The sequence below is a fragment of the Haplochromis burtoni genome, unplaced genomic scaffold (genome assembly GCF_018398535.1).
Source record: "Haplochromis burtoni strain Fernald_Lab_line unplaced genomic scaffold, NCSU_Asbu1 Contig_31, whole genome shotgun sequence".
NCBI lineage: Eukaryota > Metazoa > Chordata > Actinopteri > Cichliformes > Cichlidae > Haplochromis > Haplochromis burtoni.
In genome coordinates, this window is record NW_024582392.1 from 398,070 (window position 1) to 418,852 (window position 20,783).

Genomic DNA, 20,783 nt, shown 5'->3' on the forward strand with positions numbered 1-20,783 from the left:
AGCAGATCCCACCTGAGATGTAACCATAATGGTCTGGGGTGCTTTTTCCTTCAGAGGAACAACGGAGATTCAGGAGGTGCAGGGACATCAAATCTCCACTGGCTGTGTGACCTCACATAAGTGTTGAAATCTCACAGCAGGACAGTTTCCAGTAGGGGCACCCTTAAGCACAAGGACTACAAGAAGGCTGGATACTCTAAAGCAGGGGTGGGGCAACTCCAGGCCTTAAGGGCCGGTGTCCTGCAGGTTTTAGATATGTCCTTGATCCAACAGCTCATTGAAATGGCTAAATCACCTCCTCAACATGTCTTGCAGTTCTCCGGAGCCCTGGTAATGAACTAATCATTTGATTCAGGTGTGCTGGCCCAGGGTGATATCTAAAATCTGCAGGACACCGGCTCTTGAGGTCTGGAGTTCCCCACACCTACTCTAAATGACCGAGGACTTTCCTTAAGCCAGATTTGTCAACCAAGGCTTAGACTACCAGGGCCTATGCCCCCGACCACTGTCTAGTCCACAAAACATAGAACTCCTGCTGTTGACCGCAGGAGGGGAGTGTGGATAATTTCCCAGTCTTTCTAAAAGAGTATTTATGAGGTCAGACACTGATATTGAACTAGAGAGCCTAAATTGCAATTTCTATTCTAGCTTATCCCAAAGGTTCTTGATGTGGGTGGTCCAATCGAGTTCTTCCACACCATACTCATCCAACCATATCTTTATGGACCATGCTTTGTGCACGTGGCCTTGGTCATAGTGGAACAGCCAAACTGTTCCCACGAAGTTGGAAGCATCAAAATGTCCAAAATACCTTATAATTCACTTCTTTAGCAGGCATCTATTCAGTGTATAGCACTGGAACAATTAATAGATGCGTTTTACTAACCAAGCTTGATCTCTCTTTCTAGTATGGTCACTTGTTGGTGAGGCTCCCAAAATTATTTCTTCCATTTGCACCTTTGATCCAGGAGGAAGAAATTTCGTCCCAATGTATACTTGATTGTATATTGTTGGGTTGACAATAAAACTCTACTTGACTTTATATACAGTCTATATGGTGAACATACCACTCTGACTCAAATGTTGCTAAAAACAGTCGAATAAACACTGTGCAACAGATAGGCCCACACACAAAGACAATAAAAACAACATTTTTTTTAATGCTTATTTAAAAAAAAGTTTATTACTTTATTCTGGTAACCATTTGTTTTAGCTCATGAGGGACTCACATGACTCACCTTCGGCCGCTTCACTGTAAACTCATGGGATCGACCTACACAACAGTAAGATGAATGTGAATTATGTCGCAGTCTTCACGTATTCGCTCTCGATATCCCAAATAAAACTTTATCCACATGTTTACATACTTGTAAAACCATCTGCTTACTGCTTTATGTGAGAGAATAAGAAATTATAAAAGACAATGGAAAACAAAACAAAACAAGCTTTTAGAACTACCAGTAAGAAATCACTACAAAATGCAGTCTGGTTTTTTCAGTTGTGTCTTCATTACAGAGTTTAACATTAAGCATGTAGTCTAGATACATTTATAGTAGAATAAAACGTCATATCTCGGACCTGTGGTCCTAACACTGACATAGGTCATACTCCAAACCATTCATTTTTCTAGTCTAAGTAGAATAATCTCAGCTGATTCGTTGCTGGAAAACAGTTTATACAATCGAACTGACAGGCTCACATAACTAACACCATGACATATTGTTGGTTTAAGCCAAGGAAGAAAAAAAAGTAGCAGTTTTGGTCCAGTCACAGCAGGTCTGAATAAAAGCATCACCCTCTGGATGCACTGAGTTGAGTCATCTGCGCTAAAATTTGTTGCTTTTCATCATCGTAGCTGAATTATTGCACTTCTTGCAGAGGAAGTGAAACAGAAGCAGTCCACTACAGGTCTACTTGAGTCATTTTGAAATGAGGTCAACGGCACAATAACTCAGCAATATGCCTGCAATCAACAAATTGAATGAATATTGCTTTTTAAGTGGTTTGATATGTTGTTCAGTCTTCAGAAACAATGTTTTTCATCCGTTATACTAATGATATCCAGTGCTGTCATTTCTTTATACTACACCCCTCTCCACGATCAGCTCTGCCCGTTTCCACACATTAAAAATGTTTTCTGTGGCAGCGTTTTCAGTCCACGCTACCGTTTCCTGGAGCTGGTCCGACCCAGGCTGGCGGTGCTGGAGCGGCGACTGAGGATGGGCGTGGCAGCGGTGGGCGACATCTCGTTGGGGCAGCCGTGCTGGAGCAAAATATCGATGCAGCTTTTGCTCCCTTTTTTCGTGGCCAGCATCATGGCCGTCTGGCCTTGGTTATCTTTCGCTTTCACATCGATTCCATACTGCAGGGAAGAGGCAAAGGACAGAACATGATATTTAAGCCTGTTTATTGATTAGATATTGATTAGATGATTGAACAGTTTGAAGTGAAGTGGAGGATACAGCTGAAAAATTATGTGCTGCTCCTCTTCTATTACTGTTGGACAGATTTTCTTTGATTTGCATAGACAGTATATAGAGTTAAGATAAGTCTAACCAGCATAATCATAATTTGATTTATTACTGATTTTTCAGAACTTGCTTCCCTGACATTCAGTGTTGTCTATGATGACAGGTCATCAGATCTCAGGACCAACATTTAGTTTTTCTTAAACTAATTTGTTATTCAAACTGCTTTACTCGTTTTAACGTGTGCTGAGTGTCTGTTAACACAGACTCAGTCTAGTAAGGGAAAATTATTCCACTACAGAAGAACTCCAGGGGTAGAGCACATTTATTAAATACCACCTGAACACTGTGGAGATCCCAGCACAGAGTCCAGGTGCACTAAAAACAGCCTGTCATCATTTCTTTTGAAGGTTACTGAAGTCAGCACATTCAGTGAAGAGGCCAGCTGGCAATACTGCGATTAGCAATGAGACAGTGTTCTTCAGCTTCAGTTCTTTTACATTAAATTGGATAGAATTGCAGTTTTAACATCACTGATGCTTGGCTGAAATTACACGCACATAGTTTTTTCTTTTTGATTGAAGTTTTTGGGTCAGCTGTTCACACAGGATGTGATTTCATTACCAAACACTATTGTAAAGTGATGAATATCTCCTGCATTTGATTGTAATCTTATCTATGCCACATGTCTGGTCAGATATTTGATGACAGATATCAATTGGCCTAGTTACAGCTCCTACACCCTTCACTATAGACGTCGACTCTGGGTTTTGTGGAGAGTCTGGCACACTGAGTGCTTATTATAAAGCCCTCAAACACGGAGTCTGCAGGAGTGCAGGCTTCTAACCACACTGTGCAAAGTACAGCAGCTTTTTAATGTCGTTATAAAAGCTAATAATGACAAACAAGAACAAACAATTTAATATTAAGAGGGCAGCATGTTTTTGAAATGTTGTAAGCACCTGAGAAAAACTCCAAAGGCACATCTGATAAGGGTATAAACTGGTGCAGATGCTGACTGAAAGTTCCTGTTTCCCTCAGAGAAAAAAGAGGCAGCTGCCAATATGACTCCACAGAGAGTAACACTCATCACAGAATGGCAAGGGTACGTGTCTGCAGAGGCATTCACAGTTTCGAAAGCACAGAAGAGTCCATCACTAAGCATTTACACGATCATGGTGTGCATGCATGCACACTTCTACCGGTCAGTTTTTGAAGTAGTTTATTCCACCCTTATTTCTTTTACTGTGATTTACAGGACTAATGAACTAGTCGTGTTGTTCTACACTCGTCATTGGGCCTGAGGAAATATGAAACCGATATGAATGAGTGTGAACACAAAGAAGATACGCACCCAGATGAGCAGCTGTGTCATGACCACATCTCCCAGCTGGCAGGCAGCGTGCAGAGCCGTGCGCGGCGGCGAAGGCGAGCCGGCCGGCGGAGCGTTGATTTGTTCTTTAGTGCTGTGGGCCAGAAGGAGCAGCAGCCTGGGCAGATCTCTGTCGGTCACTGCAGATAGCAGCCACACCGGCACACCATCCTCTGGAAGCTGCGCCCCTGAGACCGGCACAAGAGGCGCCACAAAGGCTCGCTGTTCATACTTGGCACGGATCCATGACTCTCGCTCCTCTCTAGAAAAACAGAAACAACACAAAGGAGACACACACATGTAAGATTAGACACTCTTAGAAGCACTGCAGTGTAAGCAAATCAGAACTTTGCTTACATTTAAAACTTGACATATCTGCAGGTTTTTAGAAATTCCACTATGGGTGTTATTTGTTCACGTTTCTACACATTGGATATTAAGCGATCAGATTTTTACCTGCTTTCTGTTAGTTTATTTCTTGGGTCTGGGATTTGATTTTTCCCACAAGCACACAAAACCACCGACAACTTCTCTGCATCACTTTTGACTCCATATTTAACCATTTAAATAAATGTACATTAGATATGAGCAGATGCAGTTTAAGCATTTCATATATGTTTAATCATGAGTGCAAAAAAGTTCTGCAACTCCGGCCATAAAAACAAACAAAACATAAAATGCAAAAAAAAAAAAGGATTAAAATTTGTCTGATCTCCCCTTCAAAGCTGTCTCCTGGTGCACTTCCAGTACTCCTGTTAGAAGTCCTGCTCTAACTACTCGTGTCCATTTGTAGACTTTTTGTGGCCCGTAAATTTGCGCTTGCAGGTTTTAAGGGAGAGGCTGGCTTTTAGCTTTCAGTGAAAGGGCCTGAAGAAGATCGTTGGATCGTTGTCCAAATGAAATCTTTTTGATCGCACTGTGATGGAAACCTGACAACATTATAATATAACATACAACAATATAATTTAATGGCTGTAACTAGGGTAAATTAAATAATATTACTCATTAATATATTTACTTTTAGCCCTTCTGTGACAATGAATCAATTTTGATTTTGACTGATGAACCTTTTTTTTTTAAACCTACTAATAAACCTAATAATGGACATCAATGAGTTTTATTCATAGTTTAAATCTCATTTAGTAGCTATAAACACAAATGTAATCATTTGTGTACAAATCTGCTTAAATAACATATTTAATATTATTTTAGACTTCGTTATTATTATAATTTATTAAAATGATTTAACATTTTTCATGAAATGTTGTCAAATGACACTTTCTGTACATTTTATCTGCTTAAAACTTGTATAGGATGTACAGGGTTATTTACAGCAGTTTTTGACGTGTACTGTGATCTGGCTCAACCCACCGTGTCGCACTCGGTGTGGGTTTGGTCCGTCCTTGGGTGCAGCTCTCCCAGATGCTGTTGGCCATGTGGTTTCCAATGGCAGCCAGCACCTGTGTCAGCTCTCCCGGCCAGTCGTCCAGGTCCAGCGAGCGCACACGGGACAGGTGAGTCCCCAGGTTTCGGTGGATCCCTGAGCACTCGATGCAGATCAGCGCACCCAGATTGAGACTGGCCCAAGTGGGATCTGCAGGATGGGAGAAGAGAGACTGCTTAGCAAGAAAAAACCATGAGCCAATGGCTGCACCACCACAGTCTGTGCATGGTGTGAATTATGCTCCAGAGTAAATGTGCAGCTGGCGGGAAACGTGCCAACGTTTAGGAACTCACTCGGTGCTTCGCAGTCCACACACTGACTGTTGCCTTTGGCATTTCGGATGGCCTGCAGCGCTACGGCCTCGCTCTGACTGCTCCTCCGCGCCTGCACAAACACCCATTTGCATCATTTATTCATATCCACACAAGTGTTTCTGTTTCATAAACAAGTGGTGCTTAAAATCCAACCGCTACCTCAGTAAACACAATGAATAGTAACACGCATTGATTAGAGCAGATTATGACACCACATGGCATTAAAACTGCAAAACAAAAACATTTTATATTGAACTATTTTTAAAGTTAATAACATTTACTTTCTGACATTTTATTTGAGAGCCTTAATTTGGAGTGAGTAAATGTTTTCACTTAGAAATTCTGCTTTGGCACAAACAACTCATAGCTAACCGTCCAATCATGCAAGGCTTTGTAAAGATGCCAAAATAACTGCAGCACAACATGAGGATGTTTTAAAGATAGAGATCGCCACATGGACCAAACAGACGTTCTTGTAGTTTACAGAATAATCAGTCATGTCACTTAGACGCCAACATTAAATATACTCTGCTAATTTCCTCTAATGAAGACCATAATTTACCACAACTTGAAGCTATCAGCTAAGCCCATGAAGTCATCAGGAAAGTTTTACTGAGGTCAAAGATCAAACTATACAGCTTCTTCTTCTTTTTTTTGCAACTGCAGGATTTTACAACTAATTGTAAAGTGAATCTTTATTGATATATACTTAGGTGTCATATGTAGTAATTAAGGGCCCAGAGGAGGCTGTCAGAGTTTGTCTTTATGAGGGTAAGAGTTAATGACATCTGTTTAAATCAGTGCTATTTCCCCACTCCTGCATCATTCTCCTGGGTTTATATAGTTCCCTGTTTCCCTTCCCTACTTGCAGTATTAAAATGTTATGATTATATTTTAATCAAAACAGGAGAGCAGTTGTACGAGACGTATTCTGGGGTGTCACAGAAAGAGTGGATGATTTTAGAAACATTGTAATATGTAATTTATTTAAAAACAAAAACAAATAAACATTTTAGGCATACTTTTCCCATTAAGGTTTCACTCCAACAATTAAATTAAAATTGTGATGCATATAAACTACTGTAGGTTTTTACTTTTATTTGCATGTTCTTCACTTAAGAGCGCTTCCATTTGAAGTAATTTACCTGCAAAAATTCATCCACGAACCTTATCTTTCAAAACCTTTAAGTAATCTGCGTGGTAAATGCTCGTTTTCCACCCACCTGCCTTTTAAGAACCAACCTAAATTTTAACAGATTTGAGAACCAAAAGATTCATAAGGCTATAGTTCAGGGAAGTTTGGTTAATTTCCAGGGAAATCACCGTGCACATAACTCGTGGGCTGGATTTCTGGTGAATTTCTTTTAGGTTGCAAATATATATATATATATAAAAAAAGTGTCTTCTTTATTGGAAAAGAGGTGTGAGACTGTGCGGGTGTGATTTGATCAGATATGACTGGGATCGGTGACAGCAGAGACTCAAGCACCATCAGATTTTGACTCAAGTGTTTTTAAAATTTGACCTGTATTCTTCCTGGCATTGCTTTCTTTTCCCGCTCTGCTCTCTGCCCCCACACTGCACTTTCATTCTGTCTTGCTGTGATCAGTCAATCAAACCTTCACGCAGATATCCAAAGGAAAAGTTCAAGAGCAGGGAACAGCTTGTGGATTCTATTTTTGCCGCAATATTCTTCTCTTTAAGCCTCCAAGAAATGATGTTTTTAGACAGCAAAATCATTTTAGTTTAGGTAGAAAAATGGTGAGAATAAGTAAAGAATCCATTTCTGAAATGTGTTTTCTGTACATGTTTACCTTGTTTCTGCCACTCTCACAGGAACCAAGACTTGCCAGGATTTGGCTCTCTATAGCTGTGACCCACGAGTCCCTCTCGTCCATGCTCGGAGCCTCAAAGTGCCACGTCTGCCCAGTAAACGACACTATGATGAAGTCGGCATTCTCTTCCTCTGCAAAGACAGGGTGAAGCCGGAGAAACATGACATGAGATTTGCTGCATTCGACAAACCGAGAGAATGAATCCATTGAACTTTCAGTCGGTGGAGGAAAAATGAATGAAAAGCAAAACAAAACAAAACAAAACAGTGGTTTAGATTGAGACATGAGGACAGAAAAATCTTTGGGTTAATCATGCTGAGGGTAATTCAAACAAACAATGGGGTGTAGATTATGGATGTCAGGCACACAGGGAAGGAAAACAGTCAGAGAGCACAAGCTGTGTCAGCACCATCACCCTCACTTGTTACCTGTCTTATTAATGTTTCTCAAGCTACCAAAGCTCTTTAATTTCCACATTTTGCGTTTGGCTGCAGAGCGAGAGATAAGCAAGAGAAGAGAAAGAGGAGTGCAAGTGTTAGGAAAAAAAGGCAGATACGAAATATTCAGAGAAAGACAAACACGTTTATTAATCTTTATCCACACAGAAGAGAAAGAACGGGAAAACAAGAAAAGTCAGAATATAAGCAAGTGTGTCTTAGTAGAAAGTAAAGACTATAAAAATCTCTCAGAACTAAAGAATAAAGATTTTATTTAGTTATTATTTTGAGTAAAATTGTTTCTGTATTTACAAAGCAAATAGAAAACCCAATTTCTTATTAAACTTAAACTGTTAGCATCAGTAGTTGCGCCTTGTGGAATGATGATGTTACCTTCGGCTTGCCCGACGGCTGCATCCCCTTTCTGATTCATGCTCTTCTTCCTCCTGTTCTTCTTCCTGTCGCTCATGGGAGATGATTGGCTGGGATCTTTTCCACCGAACGAACCGGCTGTCGCTTCCAGGGCATCTGACATTTGGCGCAAACATAACAAAACATACATGACAGAAATGTTTTCAATCGCAGCGGAGCTGAGGCTACACCCAGAGTGTCTGAGCCGGCGATGGCGGCTGAAAGGTTTCATTCCCTGCGGTACGTACCGACACTTTGTGCTTTGGTGGACAATGAGGAGGGGCAGCGCTGAAGCCCTCGCTCACCTCCTTGAGGGGACAAACCGCCAGACCGGTCATCGGCAACGACAGAGAGGGTAGCTGGACACAACTGAGGAACTGATGAAGAGAGAGAAAGTGAAGTGTTTATGTACAATAGGCCATGTTTTTATGATCTTTCAGGCTAAGAAATGTAAATTTATTGTTATCTAAAGCTTTATTTTCAAGTATAAAATTCCAGGAACAAACATATGGAAGGAAGATAAAACTAGAACCTGCAATCTTTTTAATAGCCAGCAGAGGGCGACTCCTCTAGGTGCAAAAAGCAGATTGTATCAAAGGCCATGACAAAACTAGCATTTTATAATATTATGGTAACAGTTAAGAGTTAAAACGCATGATAAAGGAGGGTGTGTTTCAGGAGAAAGTAAACACAACAATCCTCGATTTCTTGGTCAGATCTACTACAGATCTATAAGTGGATTTATCAAAAAGATAAGAAGACATGTCCATCTTTTATATACAGTCTTCAAAGTATGGTCTATTTATCCTCCTAAAGAAGACGTACCTGTACTGGTGCTATCAGCGGCTGGCAGCTCTTTACTCAGCCCATTGACTCCAGGTACAGCTCCAGGGGGGGCGGGCGAGGGGCCTGTCGGTGCGACTGCTCTTGGAGGACGTTTCCCGGGAACTTTAACAGTCACACGCAGCAGATCGATTTCCTTTCCATGGGTATTCTGCGTGTAGTCCTGAAGAGGACAAGATGTTGCATGTTTTTAATCATCTTAGTGATCTGTAATGTTTTCCAAAACAGTCTTTAAGTCAGTCATGGGGTTTTTTTTTCCTCAAAAGGCCCTGATTTAAACAACTGAATTAAAATATGATGCAAATAGCATCACATCTCATGAATTCTGCTAGAATACCTAAATTTCTGTAGATGTAACAAATAAGAATGGGTCTTTCTTTCAAAAACCAATAACAAAAACAATCTAAAAGCATAACCGGTCCCTTTAAATGTGAAAAGCTGCAGATCTTCTCTCCCCCCTGCTCGTTTACTGTCCCATTGATCGGTGTTGTGGTGTTTTCTTACACTGGAGCTGGAGTGATAAGACAGCGTGCCATTGTTGGACAGGGTGACATATTTCTTCTTCCACTCCTTATTCAGAGAGCTCCCACTCCTCTTCCACAGGATGCCCTGTCAAAAGCATCAACCGGGGGTCGCATCAGTCACAGCAAACCACAGTCTGAATCTGCCTAAATTTAGAGCCGCCCCTTCAAAGTGTACCAGAAAGAGTTCGACAGCAATAGCTGAGAGCTCTTGTATTAATAGAACACCCTTGAGAAAGGTTGAAAAGGATGAAACAACAGACTTCTGTGCTGCTTATGTAAGACAAAATAAATAGACAAATGTATTTCTGTTCCCATCTTATTTCCGACAAGGGAATTGGCTCGTGTTATTGTTATAACTGCAGCGTGTAAATACCCCCATCACTGGATATTCGGCTTATTTTTGCTTGTAACGGAAGCCAAACCTGTTTGATCGGAACGCCCCGCAGGCTGCTCAGGTCGCCTTTAGCGTCGCCACCTTTTTTGTCTGTGTCCCGGTTCTGCAACGAATCCAACAGAATTTAAAGTGTTAAAAAAGAAGAGGAGACGATTTCAGCGGGGAGAGTCAGAGGGGGGCGAATGGAGTGAAATGAGAATGAGATGAAGGAGACTAAAAGGTGTGAGACACGAACAGTTGGAGGTGACTGACCTTGAAGAGCGAGGGGCGTCTGGGGATGCTCTTCAGCGAGCGAGCGTTGACGCTGCCTCCCCCGTCTCCCTGTGCAACTCGCAGCTCTCTGTGGCTCACCACAGGGGTGGAGGGGAGGGAGTAGGCGTAGCCGATACTGGGGCCATTACTGGCCTGAGAGGAGGAGGAATTGGAGGAGGAGGTGGAGGAGGTCAGGAGGTCAGGATGCAGGATGGCAATGGGGATGAGAATAGATGGAGAGAGTGAGGATGGGGTGAAAGATGAAACAGAGTCACAAAAAGGTGATGATGAGTGACAACGTGAAGTCTTCAGTCGATCGGTGTGATTGATGGAAACTGATGGATGAAGAACAGGGCGGGCCGTGTTTTCATTGACTAAGCTAAAGTAATCAAACACGACACAAGCGTTGGTGTACACAACCTTAGATGATCCTTTGAATGTCATTTACATTTTAAATATCACGATTAAATCATATGTTCTAAATAAAAACAGGAAAATAGTAACAGTTGGAAGTCGTGTCCGATGTACTGTACTCTACAGGGTGGGCTCATTTTTAACATCAGTGCCTTGATGCCAGTAATAGATGAAGATTATATTTCTGAGATAAACGCATAATATTTGGAGTTTAGCTTTTATTTTTATAGTCACTGGGATATTTCCAGGGATAATGCTTTGGTCCACCAGCAACAATTTGTTAAATGTTAGCATTCATGTCTGTTTTATGGTTATTTTCTATTTTACTTTGAAGTTCACATGTACTTCCTGTCTCTGTCTCCCCCTGATTCATGATTGTTTTCAAAGTAATCCAATATTTCCCTCTGAATATCACAAAAAACAAAACAAATATCTAACACTTAGACTTATGTACCTGAGTAAATGTATCGCTTCACACCACTGCTTAAAGCTGCACAAGTTTTCAAAATGTATTTTTTAAATATACAATATATTTAATCCTCTTTTGATTATATTTGCGCTACAAATATACGAAGCCTTGAGGTTAATGCTCACTTCCACCTGCTCACACGATCAGTGAAAGTTCACGTACATGTCACATAACCTGAAACTGCTCAAGTGTCACTACTGCTGCAGGTCATCGTGAAACAACATATTTCTCAAAAATGAGAAAAAGGAGTTATGATTCCAAAAAAAACCAGCAACATGATTTATTACTGTATGTTGCTCGCCAGAGGTGACTATTTTCCCACAAACCTGCTCTAAGAGGAAAAATGACCCCAGTGTACAAAAACTGCAGTTCCCCTAATGGCCACTAGAAGGTGACTCTGGATGAGGGTCAACCTCCATTGACTCTCATGTTAAAGTGTCCATATTTGTATCATTGTGTAACGTACTTACAGTCTGACAAAGGACAGTTTGGGGTCTGGTCTTGGATTCTGGAGTTAGGGGCGTGGCTGCTTTGACTTACCTCTCCACCTGTAATACCGGTGCCTTTTGGAGCATGTATGCTTTATTTGCCTTTTAGCTCTAATTGGTGTCTTTTCTGTGCATTGCACCTGCACATTTTATCTATGCAACATGCGTACGTCACCCTTTTATCTAAATATGGTCACTTCTGGCTACAGAAAACAAAATGGCACCAGTCCAACAGCAGTATAAGCAACATTTTGTTATTACTCATGAAAAGTACTTTTTGGATTTGTCTTTGAGCAAAATGTGATGTATTCAATGGACGTCCTTTAACATAAAGAATATTTGCTGATTAAGTAATCACTAAAGTTATTTTGATCCAGTCTGACGGTAAGTAAGTAAATAAATATGTGTGCCAAATTTCCTTGCAATGCATTTGGTGTGCTGCTGACTTACATCCCCAGAGTCTTTCTGCTAGCACAGCTTAAAACATGATCAGCTGGCATTAGAAGAACAGCCGGAGCGCTGCCTTATAAAACGGTGAAAGAGTGCTTTAATTTTGAAGACAGCATCAGCATAGCAACAGCAAAACACTTTTATCAGTGTCCTATATTTATCATGTCTTATGTAATATCTGTCTAGACTGAAAGAAGATTGTGTTTACTCAAACAGTCGACTAATAACTGCCGAGAAGGCGTCACACCTGACTGTCATAGTCGCTGCTCTCTTTCTAACACAGTTCTTTAAATGTGCTCAACATGCTGAGCTTTTTGTTTTGTGAATTTAAAGAAGATGTAATCAGCAACGAGGGCCAAGAAATATTCGAATCAATAATTGAATCCGGACAAATAATTATCTGAAGTAGAAAATACATGATAGAATATCCACTCAAAAATATGTTTTGTCCCTGATAAACATGAAGCAAAATAATGTGATTAAATTTCAACTAAATATAAAAAATCAAAGGTTTATTCATTCAAATAATTAATCATTGTAGAAAATAAGCTTAGATGATATGAATGTAAAACAATCACGTAAATTTCATTTGACCAGATTCTGTTAAATTTGATATTTTACTTTGAAGATTTTATATGTAATCAAATTATTTAAAATCCACAATTTGGGATAAATATTTTTTGAGTGTGTGGTGGAAAGCAATCACTACCGTTATTTCAGGTATTGCAATTTAATTTACGTCTGCTTTTCAGAGGGATATATTGCACCATTAACTCACTGGGTTTACTTAATATCCACATGTCTTTTCATCTGAAACATCTGTAGTTGGTGAAAAAACTCATGCAGAAGAAGAATGTAGAATATATAAATGTATATCTCACAGCAAACTGTGTTGTGCTTTTTTCCAACAATGAAAAAAAAAATCATACTTCTGAGAAACTAACTACAAATTTTGATGTAATAACAGCAAATTCTGACAGAAAATATTTTTTTAAATGGCAAAGTCAAGCCTCCACAGTACACAGAATATTTTGTACGGTATATTTTTACATATTGTTCTTAACTTGAGTTTAGGTTTTGTGTGTATTTGTTTGAATACTTTCATTTTCACTTATTTCTTACCAGGAAATGGTTACAGCACGTTACAGCGCTCTGTTTTATCCACATAAATTTAAGGATCTCACAGTTTAGCCAGCCTGGTTTTAAACACTGTGCTGTGAGACATACCTGTTACAGTGCACACAATAATTTACACATTATGGCATTAATATCGATATTATTAATGATCAAATAATAATATCTAATAGATGTAAGTTTTCAGTTAAATATATATTTATACACTTTTACATCATAGTTTCTTCCGCGTCTATGTGAAGTCAAAAGCACAAGATGCCTCAGTTATGAAGCGAGCTTTTTCATATTTTAGAGTAAAAACATAAATTAGATTATTGTCAGTCCAAAGACATTTGACATCATGCTCTAAACCTTAAAGTATAATAAAGTAGGAATATAGTACTAGGTCCTTTTAATGTGTAATAATAAAGGTCATCATTATAGAAACTGGTATTGTTAAGACATGGTGCCTGACCAACAGGATATCTGAAGGTGGGGGAAAAAAGGTACCACTTCATTAGTTGGTTGGTTTGTGGCTGTTTCACAAACCAACAAAATTAGGAAGTGTGTTTAGTTAGTTTTGGTCCCACAACAGAAAGCTTTTATTATACACGACTCCTGGCTGGTGCATTAATGCCAATCTTATTATAAATAAATAGATAAATAAACCTTCGTTTGTGCAAAACTTAATTTTGCAGAAGATGCATGATGTACCTTCAGGCCTAGCCACAGTGATTGACATGTTGCTACCCTGTGATGGTGAACATTAAATTCTCCAAACCGGTGGGTAGACCATCGTTGGATATTAAGGAGAAACTAGCGCTCAGTCTAAAACGACCCCATTAAAGAATGGTTTCTTTAGTCAGGAAGAAAAATCATCACATAACTGAGCGATATAAACAAGTGAACAAGTAAAAATTTATTTCAAAAGGAAGTTACCCCCAACACCTGCTGAGCATTTTTGTGAAAAGCTCTATGTGGTGAGATAAGATCTTCTACCACTAAGTTTTGAAAACGGATCTGTTCTGCTTACCAAACAAAAAACTGTTTCATTTTATTTACCACTTTTCTGCCACAGTTTCTTCAAAATGTGTAACACAAAGTCCACCGATCACATGCAAAAAGTTAGGTAGTTACTTAGAAAAAGGCTTGAAAATGTCAGGATTATCAAGATAAGGCTATCAGGGATGTGTGGTTTCATTAACCATTAAATTTGCAAATGCAATATGGGGTATCTCCTATGGGAGCGACCCAGCAGTAAAACCGAGAAAGGACGTGTTACCTGTCCAGGGAACGATGCTGATCCAGGTGTGGAGCCTCCCGAGTGACTGGGTGAGTTAGGCAGAGACTTGCAGGCCTGCAGTGCCGCCTGCTTCTTCTGAGCTACAATCTTCTGAGCAGCTGAAAAACAAACACTCAAACAGTTGAGTCTGTTTCAAATGTCAGTGTGTAAATAGTAATGGGTGGATATTTTTTAAATTTTATTTTCCTTGTGAATCACATCCTTAAGCCTGTTCTTTTGTTGGTGCTGATATCACTTATAAAATGTGAGTCAGCTCACCCTCTGAAAACACTCGGTCAACGTTGAACCCGTAGGTGGCGCAGGTCTCGTAAAAGAGGGAGTGACGCACGTCAATACACAGCTGTCTGGCTCTCTGATCTTCAATCACGCGAGGGTTGGTGCTGCTGATTTTATCTAAAGAAAGAAACAATATCAACATTGTAACACCTGCTTGTCCCATAAGCATCTTATTTTGTTGTGGAGGTTAGGAACCCATTCCTATGAATGCAACTCGCTGGACACGTTGCACATCTTGGCAGTAATCCTTAATTCTTCATGGCATAGATTCAACTAGGTGCTAGATTCTTACTGTGCCATCTTAATGCTGAAGCAGAATTTCAGTCTCATTAGAGCATGTGACGACTGTCTGTTGTCCAGTTTTGGTGAGCTCGTGTACATTATAGCATCAATTTCCTGTTCTTAACTAACAGGACTGGCAACCAATGGGGTCTCTGCTGCTTCAAGGTTTGACGGATTGTGCATTTATCAAGCTTCTTTTGGACATTTTGATTGTATCGGGTGGTTATTTGAATTATTGCAGCGTTCCTATCAGCTTGCAGCAGTGACCATTTTCCTCTGAACTCTGGCAAAACATGGCATTTACACTCAGAGAGCTGCTAAGGGAGGAAACCCTGAATCCTCTCTTAGTTAGGCTGCAATAGGTGTAGGCTGCTGGGGGATTCCCATGATGCATCCCTTCAGTTACTCATTCACTATGTGTTAATAGACCTCTCTGCATTGAATAGTACTTGTTATTAATCTCTGGCTCTCTTCCACAGCATGTCTTCTATCCTGTCTTCCCTCTCTCACCCTAACCAGTTGCAGCAGATGGCCCCGCCCCTGCCTGAGCCTGGTTCTGCCGGAGGTTTCTTCCTGTTAAAAGGGAGTTTTTCCTTCCCACTGTTGCTTACTCATAGGGGGTCATGTTTGTTGGGTTTTTCTCTTTATTACTGTGGGGTCTACCTTAGAATATAAAGTCCCATGAGGCGACTGTTGTTGTGATTTGGCGCTGCATAAATAAAATTGAATTAAATTGAATTGAACTGCTGCTCACTGAATATTACAGTCTCTCATTAGTTAAGCTTAAATGCACTGAGTTCCTGTCATGTGACCGACTGATTAACTTAACTTAAGTTAATAAAGGTTTGGGCTCTGAATATTTGAGGGTACATGACTGATTTGTGCGTTTACCTTGTGTGCCGACAACTATGACTGGGATGTCTGAGCGGAAGGCGCTGAGCTGGCTGTAGAGCTGGTAGAGCTCCTGGAAACTGGCCTCATTCTCCAAGCTGAAGACCAGAATGACTGCATCAGCCCAGCTGCTGAACTGCAGGAGGAAAAGGATAGATGGACAGATGTTATCTTACTGTGCACTGATGGATGATGAAATGTGCAGTGTTACAGGTCTGTCACACTCACACACACAAACACACACATACACATCATCACAAAGAAGCACCTGTGCATCAGGTGGTCCAGCCTCCTCTCTGATCAATAATAAATGACTCTGACCATCCACCAGCACTTCCTTTTTGTACCGTCCACCTGTCAGGAACAGTGACAGTGACAGACAGGTTATTCAGCAGAGTGACACCCCGAGGATGAAGCCATATCACACACCAGGTTTCTGAGGTTAGGGATACAAAACTCACGCACACAAGAAGCCACTTTTTAGATAGGATGTGCTTGTGTCTTACCATCAGGTTTCTCGACTGCGGAGTAACTGCCTGTGATGTATTTGTTTACCAGCGCCGATTTGCCACTTTTCAGACTTCCCAGAACACCCTGAGAGAAGGAGGAAGGAAATGCAGCACACACAAGTTGATTCAGGTTCAGCCTGCATGCACATTTACAGCACCATGCAACAAATAAAACTCTCAGACTAAATTAAAACGCATCAGACACAGACTTTCAGTTCCTCCATCGGATAAGCTTTGGTTCCTTTTAGGCAGTTTACACTGTCTGTTATTTAATCTGTATTTTCCACCTGTAGACTGCTTTGTCATCCACATATAGAAATGTGCAGCAGTGAGTAGGTGAAGGTAATTCTGAAAGTGCTATAAAAGTTCTTCATTGTAATACAATCTGGTAAAAGTCCTGTGTTCAAAAATATACGGGGAAAGTATGATGCCCATTTTTAGCTCCATATTTTTATTTTTGGATTTCACTAGAGAGGCTTTGTACGATTCACTGCTCAGTACGAGGGCTTGGTGCAGCACCTCAGTTCATCTGGTGTCTGAAACAACCTGTATTGGCACTCAAAGAGCTTGGGAACCGCTCTGTACATGGTTCTAAAGCTCTTTGTGGCACATAACATTTCATGTGCTCCGTTTTTTTAGCCAGACACACACAAGAGAACAATCAATAACAATAACAATAAAAATAAAAATAAAAATGGCTATAACTGAACATTAGTTAATTTGAGATCAGCATTTATTCATTTAACCGTGTTTCACTTTATATTTTTCCCTTTTTTTTTTATCCTTAACTGCTTCAAGCCAACTTCCTTCTGATTGGCTGCCTCTCATAAACCGAAGGTCTGGATGGCAGGTGGGCGGAACTTCTGGGCTCACTGGCAAAGTGGTTGTAGTAGCAAAGTTGTTTTATAGTCAGAAAATAGAGCTACTTTTTTAACATGGCGACCAAAAAAACCAACAATGCAAAAAGTGTTGAGTGTTGTATTTTGCCAGAGGTTTCTTCCTGAGTTTTTCCTTCCCACTGTCACAGAGTACTTGCTCATTTTTTAGGAAAACTAAAGCAACTTGAGGCAACTGGTACTGTGATTTGGCACTATTTAAATACAATTTAATTTAATCTTTTTCTAAACTAAACCCAGTAGTTTTTATGATTAAACGTGACCAGATAATTTTGGCTAAAGTGTGAAAAATATGTAGCATACGACTCAAACTTGTGAGTCTGGTGTCGGCAGGGAAATGAATCGCTATCACAGCCCCTTTGGCCTTCAACTGGGAATTTTTTTTAAATTGGAAAACAGGAATTTTGTTTACATGGATCTGAGTCAGTTTATATGAGAGCGGACAGACAAAATGTTTAGGGATATGAAAATAAAGGTGGGAATTTTTAGGTGCAGGACTATGAATCAGTGGTCATAATTATATAAGAAAATATCGTTAAAACCACTTTGTGTTGTACTGCCTAGAGTGAAGACAGGTGTGCGGTGGCAACCTTAGTATCTCTCTGAGAATGTAGGTAAAGGTACTCATTGTTTTCTTGGGTAAATCTAGTTTTGGGACAAATTTTCAGAGCTTTTTGGACTGTCTTTTTCTGTTGTGATTTGTGATCCTGTACAGGGTTTATGGCATTAGTGACCAATGAAATAAAGGTTTTGGATTTTTACCCATTCATTTATTTGGGAGGTTCAAAATCACGGCCCTGAGGTGTTGCACAGATGGTTGCTGAGTTGCAAGACATGCTTCTGTCAGTATGCGGATTTCACCGCTCAGGTTACACACTTCATGTCATGTCATTTCTACTAACACTCAAAGGGGGTGAACAAAATTAAGATTTTCCATTAAAGCCAAAGTACTACCAATATATACATGAGCAAGTATTTTCCACCAGAAAAATCAATTAGCAGCTATTCTGATACTTATTTTCTTGCTAAAATGCCCGTTGTTAAAGATTCCGGCTTTTCTGCTGTGAGGACTTGTTCTCTTCCCTTTTCATTACTTTAATAGTTTCCGTTGTTTAAACAAAAAAGGGCATTGTTCACTTTGGACTGTGGGAAACTGTGAGAAGATTTTCACACCATTGTCTGAAAATTTGCAACTCAAATGAGAAGCTAATGAGCATCAGCATCCATTATGAAAAACATGATTAGTTACAGTTAAAATTACCGACCAAAACAGTAAAATGCAGTTTAAATGAACTCATCAGCAAAAACAGTTACAAAATAAATTAACATGATGTTAGTCAGAGGGCTTGTTTGGCTATTTGAGTGTTTCTACTTTTAATATTTGCCATGCTCACAGAACATTTTAATCCAGGCTTTTTAATTGTTATTTAGCATCACTGCAGTGCAATATGAGTACCTCTACTTAATTCACAGGTACATTTAGACCCTTTTTAGAGGTCCTCAAGTGCTAATTTCAGTGATGCAGATTTAAAACAGACTTTAACTAAAATATAGCAAAGTACAAATTGTTCTGATAATGTGGGGACATTACTGTGTCTGCTTATTTTTATTTGTTCTCTAAAGAGTGTCAAACACGTTCACTAATATAGCTTAAATTACCAGAGATTATTAGCTCATTTTAACCTTCTGATCCACTAATCAGGCTGGTATATTGCGAGTTGCCAGCCAAGGAGCTGATGTGTAATATTATTTTAGTTTGTTAAAAGTTTCTATTCCTATTCTGATCAAATTGGGCTTCAGTGTTTGTTTACAGTACAGCTGATATGGTTTATGTTTAAGGTTACAGTTTATCTCATTTTTTCACTGCAACATTTAAATTCACCAAGAATTATAACGCTGCAGCTTCTGTTTTACACACATTCATCGATGATGATTTCACATAACTAAACAGTCTGCTGTACTGTTGTTGATTGTGCATCTCCCTCTTGCTCTTATATTTTTGTCATTTTCTAGTGTCTAGTTGAGTGAGGAGGATGGAGAGAGAGGGGGGACAGAGAGGTTGAAGAACGAGAGACCAAAAAGTGAAGTTAGCTGGAAAAACAAAAGTAGTTTTTCATGCAAGTCGTGGAGGCTTTGTGTGTTTTCCAGTAGCACACAAGTCTGCATACTAAAAGGAGGGCTTGTACAGTTTGAATTAAAACACTTTAATATAAAACAACTCTATTACCAGTTTGCTTTGTGTACAGGTCTGCAGACTGGCAGGGTGATTCCCCAGTGTCTGTACTGAATAATGATATTTTAAGTGCTTGATGATTGGGTGGACTGCCTCTATGTGATTAACAGACTGAAATAATGTTTCTTATCTTATCTGCTTTTTCACAAATGGTTCTTTAACTTCCTAAATGACTGTATCTTTGCCTAAAGGCTCCACCCTTAAACGGGTCGATTAGATTGAACTCTCTGACTTTTCACTCTAAAAAGTAGTACTAGTTTCACTCTTAGACACTACAAAAGGTCATCCACTTAACTAGGCTGCTTCTGAAGGTAACATTGTAATGTTTATCCAATTGAACTGAGGTTTGCAAATGTGGAAACAACATGTTCCATTAATATTAATTACAGTGCACTGCATGCATGACATTATGATTGGAAACTGAGGTTTGACCCTATTCTCGCCCCTGACTTAGTTTAAGAATTTGAATACTTCCTCTACTCTGCACAAACGTCCTGCCTAGTTTGGAAATTCATTCCTGCAGACAGAACTCGGGACTTAAAAAAAATCATCTTTACCTTTTTAAGCTCGTAATATCCAACAGATCTCTGCTGACCTGCTTTTCACGGTCCTTGACTCTTGTACAGTATTTTTGGTTCCTGTTTTGGTTTCTTTGATATCTATTCTCCTTTCTTATGTTTCTGAACTTCCTGTTATCTGTTACCCTTACCTCCCCCTGACTTGTCTATTTGTTCAGAGACAAGCAAAGCGTTTTCCACTTCCTGTTTTATTTTGGTAACTGCTTTTTGCTCTGTGCCGCCTCTGCTTTTCTTTTCATTCTAACAGTGTCAAAGAAACATTCTTTTATTACCTGTACATTGAGTACACTGAGTACGGATTCATTTGGTGATGCTGGTATGGTACGGCTCAATAAGTCACATATATAAATGAGATTCCTGCAGCAGAGAAACGATTTCACACTTTTTTCATCTGATTTTAACCAAAAACTCTGAACCTGTTACACATCAGGTGATGTCTTCAGCATCAGTTACCGTGGTGATCTAACAGGTAAAGAGCGAGCCACTTTTATGACACTGAAAAAACTGACTTTAAGCTCTTTTAGCTGGCTAACCCATCCCTCCAGTTTACCTGGTGCTTGTTTTGGATTCCTGCTTTGTTTCCTTTG

General features: G+C 39.8%; 1 protein-coding gene across 5 annotated transcripts in view; it reads right to left on the reverse strand.

Annotated features, from left to right (window-relative positions):
• Positions 1-1,135: 1,135 nt before the first annotated feature.
• Positions 1,136-20,783, reverse strand: part of agap2 (ArfGAP with GTPase domain, ankyrin repeat and PH domain 2) — a 33,984-nt gene continuing 14,336 nt past the window's right edge. For 2 of the 5 annotated variants that reach the window (XM_005918748.2, XM_005918745.3), the window contains exons 3-19: positions 16,487-16,574; positions 16,249-16,334; positions 15,981-16,116; positions 14,790-14,924; positions 14,511-14,629; positions 10,295-10,447; positions 10,071-10,145; positions 9,629-9,733; positions 9,107-9,287; positions 8,530-8,658; positions 8,264-8,398; positions 7,862-7,921; positions 7,413-7,564; positions 5,578-5,668; positions 5,212-5,434; positions 3,823-4,102; positions 1,136-2,362 (exon numbers count right to left, since the gene is read on the reverse strand). In XM_005918748.2, coding sequence (XP_005918810.1) covers positions 2,162-2,362; positions 3,823-4,102; positions 5,212-5,434; positions 5,578-5,668; positions 7,413-7,564; positions 7,862-7,921; positions 8,264-8,398; positions 8,530-8,658; positions 9,107-9,287; positions 9,629-9,733; positions 10,071-10,145; positions 10,295-10,447; positions 14,511-14,629; positions 14,790-14,924; positions 15,981-16,116; positions 16,249-16,334; positions 16,487-16,574 — 2,349 coding nt within the window. In that variant the 3' untranslated portion in view covers positions 1,136-2,161. The remainder of the gene's footprint in view (positions 2,363-3,822; positions 4,103-5,211; positions 5,435-5,577; positions 5,669-7,412; positions 7,565-7,861; positions 7,922-8,263; positions 8,399-8,529; positions 8,659-9,106; positions 9,288-9,628; positions 9,734-10,070; positions 10,146-10,294; positions 10,448-14,510; positions 14,630-14,789; positions 14,925-15,980; positions 16,117-16,248; positions 16,335-16,486; positions 16,575-20,783) is intronic. The other 3 variants (XM_005918749.2, XM_005918746.3, XM_005918747.3) reach the window with 2 other exon arrangements.